Source organism: Acyrthosiphon pisum, chromosome X (assembly GCF_005508785.2).
Source record: "Acyrthosiphon pisum isolate AL4f chromosome X, pea_aphid_22Mar2018_4r6ur, whole genome shotgun sequence".
NCBI classification, from domain to species: Eukaryota; Metazoa; Arthropoda; class Insecta; order Hemiptera; family Aphididae; genus Acyrthosiphon; species Acyrthosiphon pisum.
The window spans coordinates 80,278,080-80,298,208 of NC_042493.1; the positions used below are offsets into that span (position 1 = coordinate 80,278,080).

At 32.5% G+C, this 20,129-nt stretch overlaps 1 protein-coding gene across 2 annotated transcripts in view; it reads right to left on the reverse strand.

The window, feature by feature from the left end:
- Positions 1 to 19,701, reverse strand: part of LOC100167980 (homeobox protein homothorax) — a 99,019-nt gene extending 79,318 nt beyond the window's left edge. The window contains exons 1-4 of one of the 2 annotated variants that reach the window (XM_008183323.3): positions 18,354 to 19,701; positions 12,321 to 12,829; positions 10,672 to 10,813; positions 2,381 to 2,431 (exon numbers count right to left, since the gene is read on the reverse strand). In XM_008183323.3, the coding sequence (XP_008181545.1) occupies positions 2,381 to 2,431; positions 10,672 to 10,813; positions 12,321 to 12,829; positions 18,354 to 18,380 (729 nt within the window). In that variant the 5' untranslated portion in view covers positions 18,381 to 19,701. The remainder of the gene's footprint in view (positions 1 to 2,380; positions 2,432 to 10,671; positions 10,814 to 12,320; positions 12,830 to 18,353) is intronic. The other variant, XM_001951080.5, reaches the window with a different exon arrangement.
- Between the last annotated feature and the right edge of the window lie 428 nt (positions 19,702 to 20,129).

Genomic DNA, 20,129 nt, shown 5'->3' on the forward strand with positions numbered 1-20,129 from the left:
TTCTCATTTCGATTCAAATGCGAGAAAAATCAAGAGAAGAAACCCATATATATATATATATTACATGTATATGTATGTATATAAGTTAATATATATTATATATATATGTGTTCACCAGACTCCCATTGTCCAGGTAAACCGGTTTACAATCGCTGCCACATATTTTTTAATTATAAGCTATTTGTGAGCACCGCCGCCGCTTTGCCCTTTGGGACTCTCATGAGTTGGAGACCATATTTTATTTTATTTTTATATTTATTAATATTATACAGTGTATTAAAAAACGTGAAAATGGCGGCGGGCAATCATAATAATGCAGTGGAAAAAGGAATTGACGGAAAAACTATAATAACGTACTTATACGATATTATATATGAGTATTATATAGTAAGTATATTAAGTACAACACGACGCTGTTGGTCTAAAATTAAAAACTCTATTAATAATACGTTTAATTGATCGAATGCCAACAAAATGATGATGGTACATTTATAATAACGAACCGTAGCCAACAACTATACACTATACAACTACTAACCGTAGTGTGTATGTGTGTGTGTGTGTGTGTGTGTGTGTGTGTGTGTGTGTGGTGTGTGATTTTATATTATGAGCATCGTCCACCGGAGGGATATACATAATATTATTTCGTTTCGTTTCATTTTTTTCGCTTCTCGGAAAGAGAGACGGCGAACACCTTCCACGAATTCGACACACCCTCTACTACAGGTCGGTTCGTCGACTATAGCTGTTACAATATACGTACCCTCGTCGGCAGCGACGACGACGACAACGACGACGACAACGGCGCGGACGACGCGGACGGCGCGGACGACGTATGGTGTTGGAATGTGTAAAAATGTGGAAGAAAAAAACACACACACACGAGCGCGCGACACACACTAACTCAGAGAGGCCAACAACACATAAGGTCAACAGGATTCCATTTTCCACTCTTCTGCGTTGTGCTATAGCGATGATGATGATGGCGCATATGTTGTGTGCTGCTTTTATATAAGTAGTTGTCCCCCGCAGAGAAACATAATATATGTGTATAAGATATTTAGTGTATATATATATATATATATATTTAATAATAATTATAATTATATTTATATATAATATAAGTTTACACGCGGGAGAAATATTTATATATTATATTATATTAATATCGCGTTATTTGTTACGTTGTCTTTGGCCGTCGTTGTTATTTTTTTTTTTTAATTTTGTGTCGTATGAGAAATATCGACGTTGTCCGTTCTTTTTTTCATGTAACTACAGAGATACGAGTAAACGATACCGCAGCAACATCCTGTTTAAGTAGTATTTTCACGGATCACGATGTCACAATAATCACGGTCCAACAGTTCTCTGGCCCGTAGTATGCATTATATAGATGTGCCACTCTCTATATATATTGGCACCTTCAGTAATTGTTATAGTTTCTGGTCAGTTAGGTTTCTGTTTTGGTGCTGGTTTTAGACACATACCGTGTACGCCGCAACAATTTCCTAATTTTTAGCACCATCGTATAGTATAGGATAGGTACACCATCCATAATGTCTTCCATCTCGCCTTAACGTCATTATTTTTAATGCGCTATATAATATTATAATCATTGACGGCAGCGTCGACGGTGCAGGTAATACTCAATTTCCTTCTAGTTTATAGTTACGCCTCATTGCAATTGATCTTTATTTTTTCATCACCAAATTGATCACTACGGGGTTTTTGTGGAATTAAATAATAGTAATAAGACTATACGTCTGTATATTATATTAAAATGGTGAACGCGACACGCGTTTTCCTTCTTGCTTGAAACGCAGTAAGCCGACAGAGATAACGAACGCTAACGAGCTGTATTTGTTATATATATAACATATATAATATAATATATATATACATGCATTGTACTAACTCCAATATATTGTTCACTTGACCGTGCAAACAGGGACAAACACAATAATATTATAGTGGAAGTGCCCAGTATAGGTTTAAGTACATAACTATACATATAGGTACTAATATTTCTAGCAATCACACTTATATATGTGTAGGTTTTAAGTACAAATATACCAGATCTCAATCCAATATTAAATTTTCTAAAAAATCTTAAGAGCCAATACGCAGTAAATTGTATTGTATCAATAAAATACTATATAGTCTGTGTATTGATTGTATTGAATGCGTGTTAAATATTTAAAAATGTCAAAATCGTTTTGATATTTATTGACGATTGATTATTGATACAATAAAATTGATTGTGTATGGGGCTTTTACAACTGTGTTATAGCTGCGTCTAGGTAATAAACATTTTAAAAACGATGTATATGTATTTGAATCGTAAAAAAGCGTGAAAATAATAATATTATTATGTCCTTACCAATGAGTCAACTTCAGCATCAGCCATATAGAACGGTTTCTCTTGACGTATCTAAAACACAATACCATAAAATGTGATTAATTTTCACATATTAAAACAATTATATATTCGTATAATATTAAGATTATGATTCGTCTTTGCTGTAATTTTGCTATAAGTAGGTGGTATTCGAATATAATATATTATTTTATTGTAATATATTGTTAACGGTGCCGCCGCTGTCACACATTGGTTATTTTATGGATTGGTTGTTAAAAAGAACAGCAGGTAATATAAGGCTCGACCGTAAGTCGTTTTTCAAATTTATTTCATGATTTTTTTTTCTCGCATTTTTCGATTTAGCCGTAGCAATAAGCAACAACAATGTAACTGCGCGGATACGATTTTGTAGTCAGCCTTCCAGCCGGTCGGTTGGTCGGCGGGCGTGCGCGGGACGTAGTGGCAGTGGTTTTACGATGCAATTAAACCCGTCGTGGCCGCGGCCGTTGTTGGGGCGCGCGCGCATATTTTTCGCGTCTGTCTATAAATATACATATATATATATATATACGTATATGTACACACACATCCACGAAATATATAAAATATGTACGTGTGTGAGTGCGCGCGCCGATGTGCGTATAGACAGCTTAGTGCTTACATGCGTAATCTTCGTTTTTTATTATATTTTATTATGTTTGTCATATTTTTTATTGTTTTATATTATAATAAAAAGCGAGTATTTAGAATTCTTTAACTGCATATTTCAATCAGACATCGGATGAACTTGAGTAATTAATTAACATAATAATATATTAAAAATAATTACGGTATATGAATTATATATTTGTATAGGTAATACCTACTATATTACTATATAATGATCCTAACTATATTACTACATATAATATACTACTGCATGTGATTAGGCTAATGAAATGGACCTATAAATCTTATAATAATAATAATAATGAAATAAGTACAAGTATAAACCGGGGTGTTTAAGTAGCAATAACAATAAAAATAATAACACTATGGGGGTAGAAATAGCACGCCGCGTTTACGAGCCGTTTACATTTAAATGCCGTGGCTACCGCAATAGCAATGAACCTGTGAGACGTCCTTTTTTTTATTAACGATGTTTATTTAAACAGATTAATTTTAGAATATTAATTTAATGTGATAATTTTTGACGAATATCTACCATAAAAATATGTTGTTTTAAAGTATATAAAACGAATTTATTCACATTAACGTAATATAAAAATATCTGAACAATTTAATGAATTGCTAAATTATAATGCATAACCTAACGTTCTAGCCAACAAAATATATGGGTAAATTAGTTTCTTTTTTTATGTATTGATCAGGTGCATCACATTATGCCATAGATTTTTAATTATATTTGAAATATATAATTTAACTTTGCTTCATAAATTATTATTACATTCAGGAATGCTAGGAAAATATCTGAAAGCTTTATTAAATATATGAAGATTATACATGTATTATAATTATAACAAGCATCCTCAACTCTCAAGTAAACAAAGTAATACGTTGTTTAACACTGCATAAGATTAACAATATGTATATTTAAATTATATCGTAATAGCACTGTAAATTTGAAGGACGTGAACACAAAATAAATCTATGACACTTTAGTTGGGGCCATTTCCATCATTATATAATTACTAGTTTCTTTAATAACGCCAATGAATTGCTAATAATATCCTAATAACACTATACAAAATTTATTTTTACACAAAAATAACTTAATTTTAACCGCTTGAAGCTGCGTTTAATTACTTTTTTTTAAACAATAATTCATTGTTGTATGCCCTACGCCTGTAAGCGTCAAAGTATATACTATAACACCGCGGTACACGGACTAATTTAATTTTAAAAAGTAAAAACTGAAAATGTTGAGAAATATGAATAAAAAAATACCTTACAAGTACTTTTACAGAATTTGTTGTTATTATTATTATCATTTTTATAATGTTGTATAATATAAGCAACCTTTAAATACATTTTAATACATTGTACAATAAATACATTATATATTATATTATATTACACTCTTTCTCAATACCGACTGTTGTTGTCCCGCAACGACCGTGGGACGTTGTGAAGAAATATGTTAAGGTGGTCTAATGGATTTTTTCTCTGATACGGTACACACAATGTACCTTTGGTTTTTTTTATCCCCAGGATCTTATTATATTACTACAGCTTAAAAAAACTCAAAGATATACGACAACTACGGCATTAACGACGTAAAGTAATAAAAAAAAAAACCCATAGGTATTGGCGAAAACGATGAAAACTAAAATATACAATAGAAATATGTGCATACATATTATTATAACAGTCAATATTATAAAAAATATAATTTTTTCATGATAAGCTCAATTTAAATACTAATATTAATAACAATAAAATTATTAAAGTTATATATTCTAAAAAAAATCGAATAATTCAATTCTAATTGCATGCACAATTTAAATAAAATGTATACATTAAATAATATATAATAATATAAAAGTAGATATTAAACACCGTTCATTTTACAACAGTCTATAAAAACTTATGGCAGTAAATAAAAATTCAAAACATCTACAGCCGCCTTAATATGTTTATTAAAAAACAAAAACAGCATACTACAAATATGGATAGACAATGAACAATGATCACTAATACTAAAAAAAAAGTATATAATATATAAATTATTATAATGATTATCGATATCGTTATTATATATATGGTATTTATACGTGTATTTACAATCGTCATCGTATACGAATATAATTTAGTTGAGATGTATGATTTTTTTTTCATCGTTCTTTGGCTCGAATTCATAACTGAGAATATATAGTTACTGAAGAGCTGCAATGCACGGGTTATATTGATTTTTTTATTAGTAATAACCAGTTTCTAATGTACAAGTACAACTAAAACCACATTTTACACAAATGCACTTTTTAGTTTTTTATGAAAAGTATCACAAACCCTAATCGTTTTGAAACTTATATAAGTGTTATATTATTTTATTATACTTAATGTTTTGTACCGCGCTGTACTCTATTCGAATAATTAGTAATTACTAACTTTTAGTATCTATAAAACTTTAATTTTACCACTAGGTACGGAATTGTTACCTATATTAAAATTATTATTTGGACTATGTAGGTTATAGTAGGAACTGCTGAACGATTATTTGAACTCTGTAGGTAATTACTCTTCGAAAAATAATTAGGTAGGTATGTACAGAAAATAAAATTGAGGTTTTGTTGTCTGGTGGTAAGCTATTTAGGTAGTTAAAAAAAATCGTATTAATGGGTTTTATAGAACAAAATATCCGCGAACTGTTTCATTATTTTTTACTAAGTGGTCAATAAACCCAGGTATTAATGAACGTTTAATATAAACATATTATACTACATTAATGGCTTTTAAAAAATGATTATAATAGGAACGAGTTAAAAATACGAAATAAATGTATTAATTAATATCGTAGTTGTTCATTCTATGCAATTAATTATAAATAGATATTAATACATAGGTAATAATGGAATATAATATATTATATAGATATTATATATTATGATAATATCGTTACATACGTAATATCTATAGAAATATTAAATTTTTATATTTTATTGTGGCAAGCTGAGTTCACCGACATCACTTAGTCGATTGTATTTTATATAGGTGTGTTATTTTGTCACGTTTTAAATAATGTAACGTCCCATCCCCATCTAATATATTAATATGTTGTAATTCTTTATTATTACGCGAATTTGTTAAAATTGTATGTTAATTTCATCTTATGTGCTGTACAATGTTATGAGATAATTAATACAATTTCCCATACATTAACGCCCATTTGGATAGGATAGTTTTAATATTTTTATAATATCTGCTTTGTCTGCAGCAACGATTACGGTGAACGCCCTATTATAATTCGGACAAACGTGCCATCGTGATTTTTAAACAAAACCATCGTCGATCAATAGAAATAGTAGAAATAGAAAAAAAAACATTTTTTTAGATAACAATATATTATTACATTATTATATGTTATACTAAATGTGACGTCCTGTTTTCTGTATATACCTACATACAAAACAGCCTCCGCCACAGATCAGACTATTACTGCCTACCACTACAACTACTACTACTATTACTACTACTACTAATACTACTACTATTACTACTACTATGGTGTGAACGCATACAACTATTTTCACTCGCACTAATACACACGCACGCGTGCGCGCGCGTGACTGTAGCAGCACGTAAAAAAGTACTAAATAAGCGAGTGAGTAGCAGCGGCGGCGGCCAAGCTATGAGTGTGGTGGCCTCGCTTTAATTATCATATGATTTAATGTATATGTGTGTGTGTGTGTGTGTGTGTGTGTATTTGTTGCAGCAGCCGACCATTCGGCTTTACGGGACACTGGTGCGATGGGTTCCCGTTTAACACGAGGCGAAATATATGTATAAGTATATAACTAAATACAAAATTGCAGGATATTATTATATTAATACACCAAATTCGACCGTGATCGATTGCTTACACATTCTAGAAGTCAGAGAAGATCCCAATAATTGGTTTTTAAAACGAGAAGAATACCTATATAACACGAATAAGTTATACCACCAACACACTGCACCGACTGCGTAAAAATGTAGGTTAAGGTTAAAGCGGTAAACTCGACTATAACTATAACCAATGTGTACGATATATATTATACAGAAACGATTTGGAGAGAAGATCGTTGTGTTATAAATTATAATATACGCACGCGACTGTATTTAAAACTCGATAATAATATGTTTATATATATTATGTACACGCCGAAGACAGACAGAATACTGGTGTGATATAATATCTGTAAACAAATGAGCCTATGCAAGTGGGAAACAGCGGTATAGTCGATTTAAACTGAAGTCATTTTTTTTCTTTTCAACACAACCCCAAACCTAATGTGCTGTACATTATTATTTTTAGGTCAGAGAATCTGACACATCCCTACGTGTTTTTAATGTATACAATAAGTCACATATTGAATATATATAATATATATTCGACACGCACAGTATACCTAATCCGATTAACTCAGCATTCGTGTGAGTACGACAACGACGTCGACCTCCCAAAAAGACGATAGAAGCAAAAAAAAAGAACTAAACATAGGGAGAATTCATGGACCCAACCCTAAAACCCGGGTAGTGAAAAGAAAAGACCATGAATGCATCTGCACAGCGGGCAACAACAATCAGCCAGCCACAAGGTAAAAAGAACATAATATTATATATATATATATATTATATGAAAAGGGAAAGAGAAAACGAGAATTTGTATGCCACCTTAACATACCTGAATACTCAGAAAAACGTGAAGAAGAATCGAAATACTATTGTATAGGTAGTACAATAATATTCAACATTTTAGGTTAAAATATATATTTTTTTTAAATAAAAATGAAAGATAAATAACAGCAGTTTAGAATATTTGTCAAGTAGTTAAATAGTTATACATTTATAATATTAGAAAAGATAATTTAAATTTTAAAGGGAATAAATTTGTTTAGAAAATTAACTAATTTTTATTATTCATTTGAATGCCAATCATACAGATAATCAATTAATCAAATATAAACGAAATATCATTATATTTTTATAATAAACTTTATATACACACTATTAAGTTAAGATATATTTTATATACAATTAAGAAAAAAAGTTATTTTCATAAACAATTTGTTAGATGAATGAAAACTACATACAGAAATAACAGTGGATAGTGGTGAATATGGCGGCAATAAATAACATCGTTAATCGTTCTACAAAGTAAGTGGCTGGGTAGAGGTAGACTAAACAAGGTATCTTCTAAAACCATGCTGACGGTTATCTAATGATGTATAGAAGAATGTTTAAACTAAGATTATATTACTGTATTTAAAACGAATATTTCAAAAGATTGTGTTTTTTGAAGCGTAATAAATTTTTATTTTTATTGGCATAATAAACTTATTATAATAATTATGATAAAGATGATTAAAAATACCCATTAAAAACCTAAAAGAAAACTGCGCTAACAAAAGGTTTTTATATAACAGTTGTTCAAAAGAAAATCGAATATTTTTAATTCTAAATACTCATATTCAGTTAGATAGTATAGTTGATTATCAACTTTTGATTTTTGGAATGCATCCACTAAAACTAAAATACGCTTGCGTGAGTTGTTCTAAAAATAATTGTATTTATATGTATATATATGTATACACTTATTTATTGTGTCTTATAAACATTGATGAAAGGTTGCATAACTTTGATAAGTACCAACTAGAATTTGTTTATACGTATAATGTATATTAGTATATTAGGTATAACAATTTATAACTTCGTTTTTTACACAATTGGTTTTTTGAAGAAGCAAAGTAAATATGATTATTAAAACTGTAATATTTAAAAATTAAAAGGTACTAAATAATATAGATTAAACACCAACAACTATTTTGAAGAAACAACATTGTTAATCCCTCTCCCACCAAAGTATATTTTATACATAATATGGGCTATGAGAAGATTTTGATATTTGTTCCAGGGTATAGAGAACACATAATCTGAGATTGTTAGAACGTATAAGTATTGAGTTCAAGTTTATGACGCGGTAAATAAATAGACAGCTCTTGGGAATAAATGTAATACTCAGTTTAAAGTACTCGTATAAAAATATTAAAAAAAAAAAAACATTTATGTAAGTAATGATAATAATAATAATAGCAGCTAAGACAAGTTTATACGTCATCTCCTTTTTAAAATCACCAACGACATTATTATTATCGTTATTATTATAAAAAAAATATATAAGTATAATATATAAACAACATTCCAAGCAACAACGTCAGTCGGACCTTTATATGTTTTTTTTTTTTTATTATATATAAATTATTTTTATTAATATTGTTATTATTTTATTTGTCTAATTTTTTTTACTGAACACGATACAGTATAAAAATTAGAAATTGTTCAAATTTTAATTCATAATGAAATAATTTAAAATCAGTTTTCTTCTACGATCATTACAAAAAACTAAAAATATGCATGCGCAAAATGCAAACAACATTATTTTAATCAAGTAGAAATCAAAATAATAATATAATATGAAATTAATCCAACGCACCTATCCACGTTAAGTATAATATAATATTGTATTTAGGGGTTGTCTTCCATCGCGCCACTTTCGCGGTATATCGTCACGCGCCACTATATATACCCACTACCGTTAACTCCTGGGTATCCGCCCTAAACGACGCAAGTGTGTCGTCGTGTTTTTGTAATATCTATAATTATACGGCCTATAGTACGATATAACATAGCCTTACTATAAAATTACACACACGGCCATACGCAATCACGTAACACGGCAATCACTACCGCTAAACGACGCGACCGGCCCATTTTTTTTTTTTTTGTCAGAACATAGTCTTCTCACTAAATGGTACGCGCGCACCTCGTAAAACGTGTGCAATTTACTATATACGCCAAATTAGCCCAAGGGTCCTGCACTATATACATGCTACACACACACACACACACACACACACACACAATTTATATTTTGGCCGGACGTTCTTCCCTCGAATCACCTCCTATGTATAACACAACACCTCCGTCACCTCAAAAATACAATACAAATTATTTTTCGAGGGTTGTAAATAATAAGTACACTACGGCGGTGGGTCCCGATAACACGTATGGACTACGTATCGGTAAATTGTTTGTTTTTTTTTTTTGGAGCGACGCAAATATAGGTACTATATACCTATACCTAGGTCTATATATTATAGTTTAATAGTAAATAGAGTGCATCGCGCACGGTGTGTGGGACACGTGAACTCGGACGACCCCGCGTTAATCGAAATCGTGTGCCACGTAGGCGGTGTAGGCAGGTATACCAAAAAGGGAGGATATATAGGGAGAAATCAATCAATCAATATAATATTTTAAAAATATAATACTGTTTTGGTATACTAGGCAGGCGAAGCGTTATTCGAAAAACGACGGCCGACGAGCACGGCGTATCCAATTCTATGTACTATTACTATTTACTAATATAGAAATAAATAATTTTGAAAACGAAACGATGCCGCAGACACTGCAGCTAGGCTTTTATTTACAAACGGCCGCGGTGCGGTGTGTACACCACCTGCGGCTACAGTGTACGCAAGTCGCGAGGAGCGCTTAAAGTCTTAAAATGTTACACGCGCACTAATAATAATATTATAGAATTAAAATATTACCTGTTTGGAAAACACGGCGATGTCTTCGTTGAAGGACTCAGACGAGCACACGTCACCGCCCGCTACGCCTGGATCCCGGGGCGTGCACGTGGCAAGTTCGCATTTTTCAAATATTAATGCCAGGAGCGGGAACAGCGGGTGCCTAAAAAGGGGACGGTAAAAAAGAACACACGACAATTAATACACAATGGTTAATGTTTGGTAAATAAGAAAATATTAATGTGAGTGCGGTGGTATTGTGTGTTGTTATATTAATTATTATACCAATAATATACGGCAGGTACACTTTAATGTACCTACGCGGTCGCATTATCGCCGCACTATATATTTTATATACAAACGGAGGCGGTCAAGAATAACAATAAAGGTGTACCCGGTGTGTGCGTATAATATAACGAACACGAAATATTTGATTTAAATTAACGTTGAACACGCGAATATCACGACAATGTAAAAATATAAAAGTAAAAAAGGAAACCGTTTCGACGACTTACGAGCCAGAGAGCATGTATAACAATACTTATATGTATAATAATATAGTAGAAGCGACGAAACGGAATTCGATATACTAAAACGGAATTGATATAGAAAACAATTTTAGTTTGCGCGTATATCATATTATTATTATTAATTTCTTACCTAATAATATGCGTCCCAATTTTTTCACGTTATCGCGTCAAAGAAATAAAAAGTACGAGTATGTTATGCGCGGATTCGTTGGAAATAAAATACACATGTATTCCGAGCAAAAAATAAATCATAATAATAATTATTATAATTCATTATCAGTCGATTGCCGTACGACGACGTTAGCAATGATTACTATTATACCGTACAAGCGTCGTGAAATATAAAGAATACTTAAACGGAATAAAACAATAATATTATAAAGACAACTGCAGCAGGCCAGCGGGATATATTCTCGCAGAGCGGTGAGTTGATGTTTTTCAAACACCTTATTATGAAATACAAAAATATAATATTATTATTATGATGTATAAGGTACGCGATCCGTAAACACGCGAACAAGAGTTATTAGTCAGTAACCAGAAACGATAGACGGAAAATAAAAACCGGCAATCATTATTATTCCGCGTATATATTTTACGGCGCACTATCGAGTCGTCGAGACGTAAGGAAAAACCCAATCGTTTTCACAAAGGTACTGAACTGCGTGTTGGAGGGAAAATGATCAAATGCTCATAATGGCTGTGGTAGAAGAATGGTTTGCGCAAGGAGATTCCAAACGTTTCGAAAACGAAACGGAAACATGCGATCACGAGTACAAGACGTGATATTATTATATACCACAACTGCCGCGTGTGGTCCGCCGCGGTGTTCGGAATTTTCTTTTTATTCACTCGACAAAAATTGTAAATTATAAAAACGATTTCTCGAGTAATTATTAATAACCGCCTAAACACGCGGTGAAGCAGTTGAATGCTTTCAACTGTTAGGTAGGTACCTATATTATAATATTATGGTAACACGCACGGACCACGATGGTCAGCAGGTATAGCACCTTAACGGCTGTATCGCGGTGATTTACGCGACGCAGTACTCTCTACGGACTGCTGTCTTTAACGGACTCCTAAAAAATTTTCTCACACACAACACATGGCTACCACCACATTATACCAGTGACTTACCCGTAAATTGAATCCTTGTCGCGTTTCTGTGCTTCGGGCACCACCACGGACGCACCACCGGATGTGTGATTGTTGGCGGGCGTACCACCGCCGGCGGCCGGCGATACATGGTTCGGCGGTGTGGCGGCCGCTGCGGCCGCGGCCGCCGAATGGAACATGGCTGACACAGGGTGTTGCTGTTGCTGCTGTTGTTGCTGCTGCTGTTGCTGGAGGTGCGCCGCTTGCTGTTGCTGATGGTGGTGGTGGTGCTGTGCGGCTGCAGCCGCGGCAGCCGCTGCTGCCGCTGCGGCCATGTTTTGGAGGCCCCGATGGGCGAGATGCTGTTGCTGTTGGTGTTGGTCGTACATGCCGCCGGTGCCGGCGAGCCCAAGTCCACCAGGCACTCCGCCGCCAGGCACTACGCCGGGTGGCACTACGCCGTTACCGGCTGCAGCCGCGGCGGCCGCACCGACTACCGCATCCATGTACTGTTGCTGCTGTTGCTGTTGGTGTATACCCGGTTCGTCGTACTGCAAAACCGAAAAGGAACGCGCACACACAAACAACACAAACGTTTTAATAAGGTACGGTAATGATGGTATAATAATAATTATAGGTAGGTAGGTAGGTATTATAGGTATAACGACGGGCAGTAATAATAATAATGTGTATAACATTGTACAGAACTACAATAGATAATCATTATTATTATTATTATTATTATTATAGTTGTTGTTGTTTTTATTGTTTGTTGAGTATTATTCATTGCAACACAAATTTAAATGTAATCATTGGATTTAATATATTATAAAAATAATTTTTGTAATGTCCGCTCTTAAAAAAAATAACAATAATCGATATACCCGTAATGAATAAACTAATGTTTTAAGCTACCTTATATACTTATGCAATATGCACATAAAGGCACCTATACGCTACTTTAAAATCTAAACTCATTACACTAATTAATTATAATATTACATTAAATATATTATTGTGTATACGAAGGGGCGTATAATTAAAAGTACCAAACCAAATTAATGTAAATGGCAAAGTAGATTGTGTATTTTAAAAATAAAACATGTTTAGTGATTTTTGATTTTAATTTTTCTAATTTATAGGTAGGTGCAATTAATTTATTATTTTATGTGAACCCAAGAAGTTCATGCATAATTGTTAAGTAACAATTCATAAAATATTCACACGTTTTAAAGGAAAAAAATCACATAACAGTTGTATTTTTCAAAACACCATATGTCTTGTAAGTATACGCCTCACCCGATATAATATATTGTGATATAATACATGGAAATGTTTAACATCATGTCGTAGTGGTATTATGACAATCACTTTTTTAATAATGATTTGACAATAAAAGTATGCATTACAATAAAGATAAAAAGTAATTACAAGACATGTGATATTATATTTCAGATTTCTATCGTATTCGAGTTCGTTATAAAATACTGAAGTATGTATGACACTCAAAATTATTTATAAAATTTAGAAACATATATAAACATAATAATGGCGACTATACATTTTTATGGATCTTGTTATGTTGTTAAGTTTTTATAATATTAGCGTAGATACATTACATATTTAAATATTATTCATGCTTTATTATGAGAATCAATTTGTCTATTTTTATTATTAAAAAAAATACTGCAATAACATGTATATCCGGAATAATATACATCTACACACAGATCAAATAATTACTCGCTAATTATGTGTGATGTGTATTCTTAAATAAAAAATATGTTTGTAGGTATTAGATAAATAATTTAATATACCTATGTAAGAATATTACTTTTTAAAATGAAAATACTTGTTGCGAAATGTTGTAATGAATATTTGCATGATGATTGTTTATAAAAAATATGTTACAAAATATAAATTAATAACTTTAATCTTTGAATATGGGTTATCGTAAGAGTATACACTAAAATAGTAAAAAATAAATCTGATTTATTTGTATATTATTATTTCATAGCTGGCTTATAAAAACAAGTATACAAAAGAAGTAGGTAATATCATTTTTCAAGATTCAATTGATTATAATTATTTTGTTTAATAATTATTCTACACATACATAATATTATTACATCAATGTTCAATATGAAATATAACATTATTTTTCTCCATATTAGTGTTATTGAAATCCAATTAATTACATTTAAGAATATAATATAAATGCAAAAAATGAGTTTTATCATTATTTTAATAACTGTTTGAAGTATGAACTTTTTTTTATGATCTATATGGAAATAAAAGTTTGCATGAAATACATTATACCTACCTACAATTAAAACGTCGAGATTTTTGATCGATTGATGATAACCCGGGGCCACATTTATAATGATTTATTATTATTTAAACGATTTCGTAGAATCAGAGCGGTAAAATTATGATTAGGTAATATTATATAAATAATGAGTAATTAGATGACGACGAATTAAAAGAATACCAAAGGCGGCTGCCGTGGCGATAGTATAAAAGTTGTAATTGCGCCAGCAGCGGGCGTGCTCACTACATCAAAGGTTTTATTCGCTTTAGCCATCGCGGTTGCTATTAATTATGAATTATAATTAATAACAATAATAATTTCCTAGTATACGACCCGAGTAACCTAAACTATTTCACGCTTAAGTATAATCGATCTATTATGCAGAGTAATCATTGTTAATTATTTGGTAATATATCTGATATAGGTACCTAAACCTAAATATAATTTTTTAAAGTGATAACCATAGTTATTATAATAATAATTAATACAATAATTATAATAACCAATATATATATTATTTAGTAGGTAAGTGAAGGTTTTATTGGTTTTATGAGTATGTTTTAGTATTTAATTTTAAGTGTGTTCAACGTTTTATATGGGTCAGCTGATATCTATTATATGGATATAAATGTTGATATATACCTACTTTGAATCACCAACTTTACAACATTTTATTGCTAAAAATAAAAATATTATAAATATTAATGACCAATGATTATTACTAATACAAATCAGAGTATAAGTTAATTTGGAAAATTGTTTGATAACATTCAAATAGTCTAAAATGCATTAGAAGAAAAATATTATGCTTCGTATCAGTTTCAGGTAAATATCTAATCTAATATAATCATTAATCATCAATAAAAAAATATTGATTTCATGAAACTGAGATAAAAATTAAATATGTTTAGAATAGATGGACTTTTGAATAATTTATTAGTAGGCAGAATATAAATACTTTCAATTAAATATCAATATTTTTAGGTTTCAATAGTTAAAAGCTTGATTGTATTTTATATCAATATGTTTGTTAAGCTCACAATAAGTTTTAGTTGTTTTGAATTAAAATTGTTTACTTTATAGGTACTTAATAAATATTTGAAACATTTGAAACATTTTTTTTAAACTATTTTTTTATATTATATACATAATTAAAAAAAAATACTGATCAAGTATCATGTTTTATTATAAAACACGTCCAAACTTAATTTACAGAATTTGAATTGTATTTTTAAGCTTTTTACATGAATAATAATAAATAATAATAATAAATAAATAGGTATCCATTATTTTATAATTTTATATTAAAATGTACATTGCCACATAGGTATATGTATAGAGAATAGGTACATTAATTTATATGTAAATAATATTTATTTACCGTGATAAATATAAAATCCTGATTAATTTTATTGAATATTGATGTTATTTTTGTTGTGTATATATAAAAATATAAGTCAATGACCTATTGATAATCAAGTTATAACGATATTATGGGCTGTTAAAAAAAGATATCGATAAAAATTGGAATGTTCTGATTTCTTATCTAATGTAATAATCTGATGTCAATATAATATCACATTTTGATGTCTTATAATCTGAGGAATATTTTACTATTTTATAAAATAGTAGAGTCAATAACCAATATATATTCAACTAGAAACTAGTCCATACGAATATTTCAAATAAACAAATTTACTATTCATAAAATGTCACTTTAATATTCACCGACGTCAATAATAAAATCAATTATTTTAACACGTTACTAGAATATCAATAAATTATGATTGGATAAGGATATTATATTTTCTCATTTTGTAAATCTATAGGTAAGCATATTTTTAAGTTATAGGTTCAAAATCTACTTGCAATGAATTATTATAAATTTTATTTATCATATTAATGATTCACTCGCCATACAATTATACATTTTAAATTATTATCAAACATTCAATTGTATGTAAGACGAGAATGTGAATGCCTTAACTTATTTACCCACCTACCAACTTATTCTTAACACTAAGCATAATAAATATTTTATATGGAAATAATGTGTGTGTAAATTAACAATAAATTCCTATAAAACTATAAAATATGCGTTATATAACTTATAGGCGATTATAATATATAATAAATATACCTTCTATAAAATAATGTAAGTAAAGTTAAAATCTAGAATGTTAAAAAACAATAAAACGCTATTATTTAGTATTAAAAGTATTAAACGGCTATTGAAATATTTTAACGCATCGCTATTCACTCTATACACCTATTTTCTGATGTAAAGTCTTATGTCGAAATGTATTTTAATAGGTGTCGTTTTCGAACTTCGAAAAACAAGTATTGCGCGCACGTATTATAGGTAGTAAAAACTAAACATAAACTAAAGTTATATATCTAAATTACGGATTAGAAATTAACGTATCATACCTATTATTTATAGGTGGCTTAATAATAATTACTAATATGTATACACAATACGTGACAACAAAATTACATCAGTGTCGAAAATAATATGTTGTGCGTATTGTTGTTGCGTTAAAAGATCCATGACAGCAAATAATTCTTTTAACACAAAACATTGTCGTTGTTTTTTTAGTTTATTACATTTTACAACAAGCAATGTTTTTTTTTTATTTTAATTCTTAAATTTATACATTAACTGTAATATTCATACAAATATAATATAATTAGGTACATGTGTACAGACTTATCACATTATATTGTTAAGTTTAAATGTTTAATTAACCACAGTAACTATATTTCTTATTATAAATTATAATAATATATATTATTGTTTAAGATGAAACGCGAACAAATTGTAATAACAATAACAATATTAATAACAATAACCACAATAATTGTACACACACATTATTCTGAGCAAAACATAATACGCACCATACACGGTAAACCTATTATTCAGAGTATTATAAAAAAACCCGCAAGTATACCTAACGTCTAAGTGACGACGGCGGTGGGCGGTGGTGGCGGCAGCGTTAAGACAAAAGTGACAAAACGAAGGAATAAAAATAACAAAAGCCACATGGCCTCGGTTCGTACACGCTAGCACTTCAAAGGGTGGTATTATATAGTGGCGTTATGTAATACATAGTCGTGGTATAGACCGTTTTATACGTACGCGGAGTACACAATATACGAAAAACACTAAACACATTGTTCACGATATAGTTGTCGCCGAGACGAACTGTATAATAATATTGTATTATAAATTATTATAGTTATTACTTATTATGATTTACAGTATCATTAAACGACCAATATATACCTATTATTATTGTAATAATAATACAGAGGTATGGGTACGTTTTATTGACGAGGTTATTGATGATAACGTCCCAATGGAGTAAGTATCTATACCACATCCGCGTTATAAATAGTCGATCGAACGTTTCGCATACTATGCGGGCCTAATATAATATAATCGCCGTCATATTAACTAAGAATGTCGCATAGACGAAAATGAAACTAACGTCACCGCCGTCGCGAGTCACAATGCCGAACACGCGGCTTTTTAATTATTGCAAAATAATATTGTTCAGTACGAATAAAAATAACATATAACCCATTCATGTATACAAATAAATACAGGACTGAGACCGCGGACCGGTACGTATTATGTTTTCTTCATCATTATAATATTTTTGTCTATAATAATAATATCATAAACAACTATAGATAGGTATAATACTATTTCTATATCTTAACCTTAAGTAGATATAAAAACGCACAATAATACATACATAAACACTCACCCTGGGTTGAGCCATGTTGCTAGAGTCGCTGCTGTTGCTGCTGCTGCTGCTGTTGTTATTGATGTAGTTGTTTATCGCCGTTGTGGCTGCTTTTGTATACTAACAGTAGACCGTTTAAAACTATTACTGTGTATATAAAGCACTGCAACCAGTTAACACGATGTTGAAAAATATTTTATAAAAATTAAGCTTATTCGAAAATATATGAATTTTAGCTAGATATATACGTTGCAGTATAATGGTATCAACAACAAAACGGCGAGAACGACAAAAATACAAAAATCATTGCAAATAGGTACGTTAAGTAAACGTTATACACACATGTATAATTGTCAATGCGTATACAGGAAGTTGCAGCTGTCGTAGAACGATTTCAACAGGAAAAAGAAATATTTTTTTTTTTTAAAACATTCATTTAAAACGAGCGGCGGCACACTCGTACATAGGTGTAATAGAGGTAATCTATATTTTTATTGAAAAAAGATAATTGATAGAATGATCGACGACGACGACGACGACAACGGCGGCGGTGGCGACGGCGGCGGCGCGGCGGTTATTATCTTTCGCAAAGCAGCGTATTAACTACTACGACGACGGCGACGGCGGTGGAGGCGGCGGCGACGACGGTACGATAACGGCGGTGGCCACTACTGCTTGTGCTCGATACGCTGCTGTTGTTGCTGCTGCTGCTGCTGCTGCTGATAGTGCTGCTGCTGCTGCTGCACGCCAGCTGATCGGGACGTCGCATTTCGGCGCGCAAAAACGTGCAGTGTACGACGTGCCCCGTCCGATGCGGCGTGTCTCGTCGTGGTCGTCGCAGCAGCAGTACAGAGGTAACGATACAGCGGTGGACTTCGTGTACACGGGTATGACTATGTTGTTAGTCGTACCCCAATAACGGTTGTGGCTGCGGTCTCAAACGTAGCTGGGTTGATGTATCTCGTCTTCCCGTTGGATCTCAGGCCGGGAGAAAAAACTTTAACCAGCACGCGCAAACACCACACGCGCGCACACACACAAACACACACACACGTACGTACGCGGTGTGACGTGCGCGTCTTACACGAAAGACGGACGGACCGCAGGTAAAACGACTGCTCCGTCTACCGTATACAATAATATTAAATGCGGTCGGACCGAAAAAAAACACACATATACACACACGTAGTACTCACACGCGAAAAACACACAGTCACGTAAACGCGCGCGCGTTATTATTATTATTATTTTTTCCACACGGGCGAAGATCGCAACGGACGAGCGCGCGCAACACACGACGAGTCGAATACTAAACTGGACGACGGACCGGCTGTGTCGCGTAGTAGCGGCGGGCCCGTGTTCACGACGGCGGCGGGCGTACAGAGTGCGCGCGCGAACGGTTTTCGGTGTGGCGGTGGATGCGGCAGCGGCGCGGCGGTGCTGGTGATGACGCTGTGAGACAGGTCGGGGTGGCGGGACGGGGCCTTGCACGCATGTGCTCGGCATCACCGAGTGGGCGTGACGGACGCCGCTTACGACCGCCCAACGTGCGGTAGTCACGTGACAAAAATGGAGCCTCACCGCCGCCCGTGCCGTCACCCGTCGTCGACCGTCCGTCTATCCGTCCGTCCGTCCGTCCGTTACGCGCGCACAGTTCGTCCGTCCGTCCGCACGGCCTAACCGGCCGCGGCGACGGCAGCGGTGGCCGCCGCCCGAGCCCCGCGCTCGACGGCCTGCCACCCGAACCGCGCACAACTGACATGCCCCACCCCTATTTCCCCACTA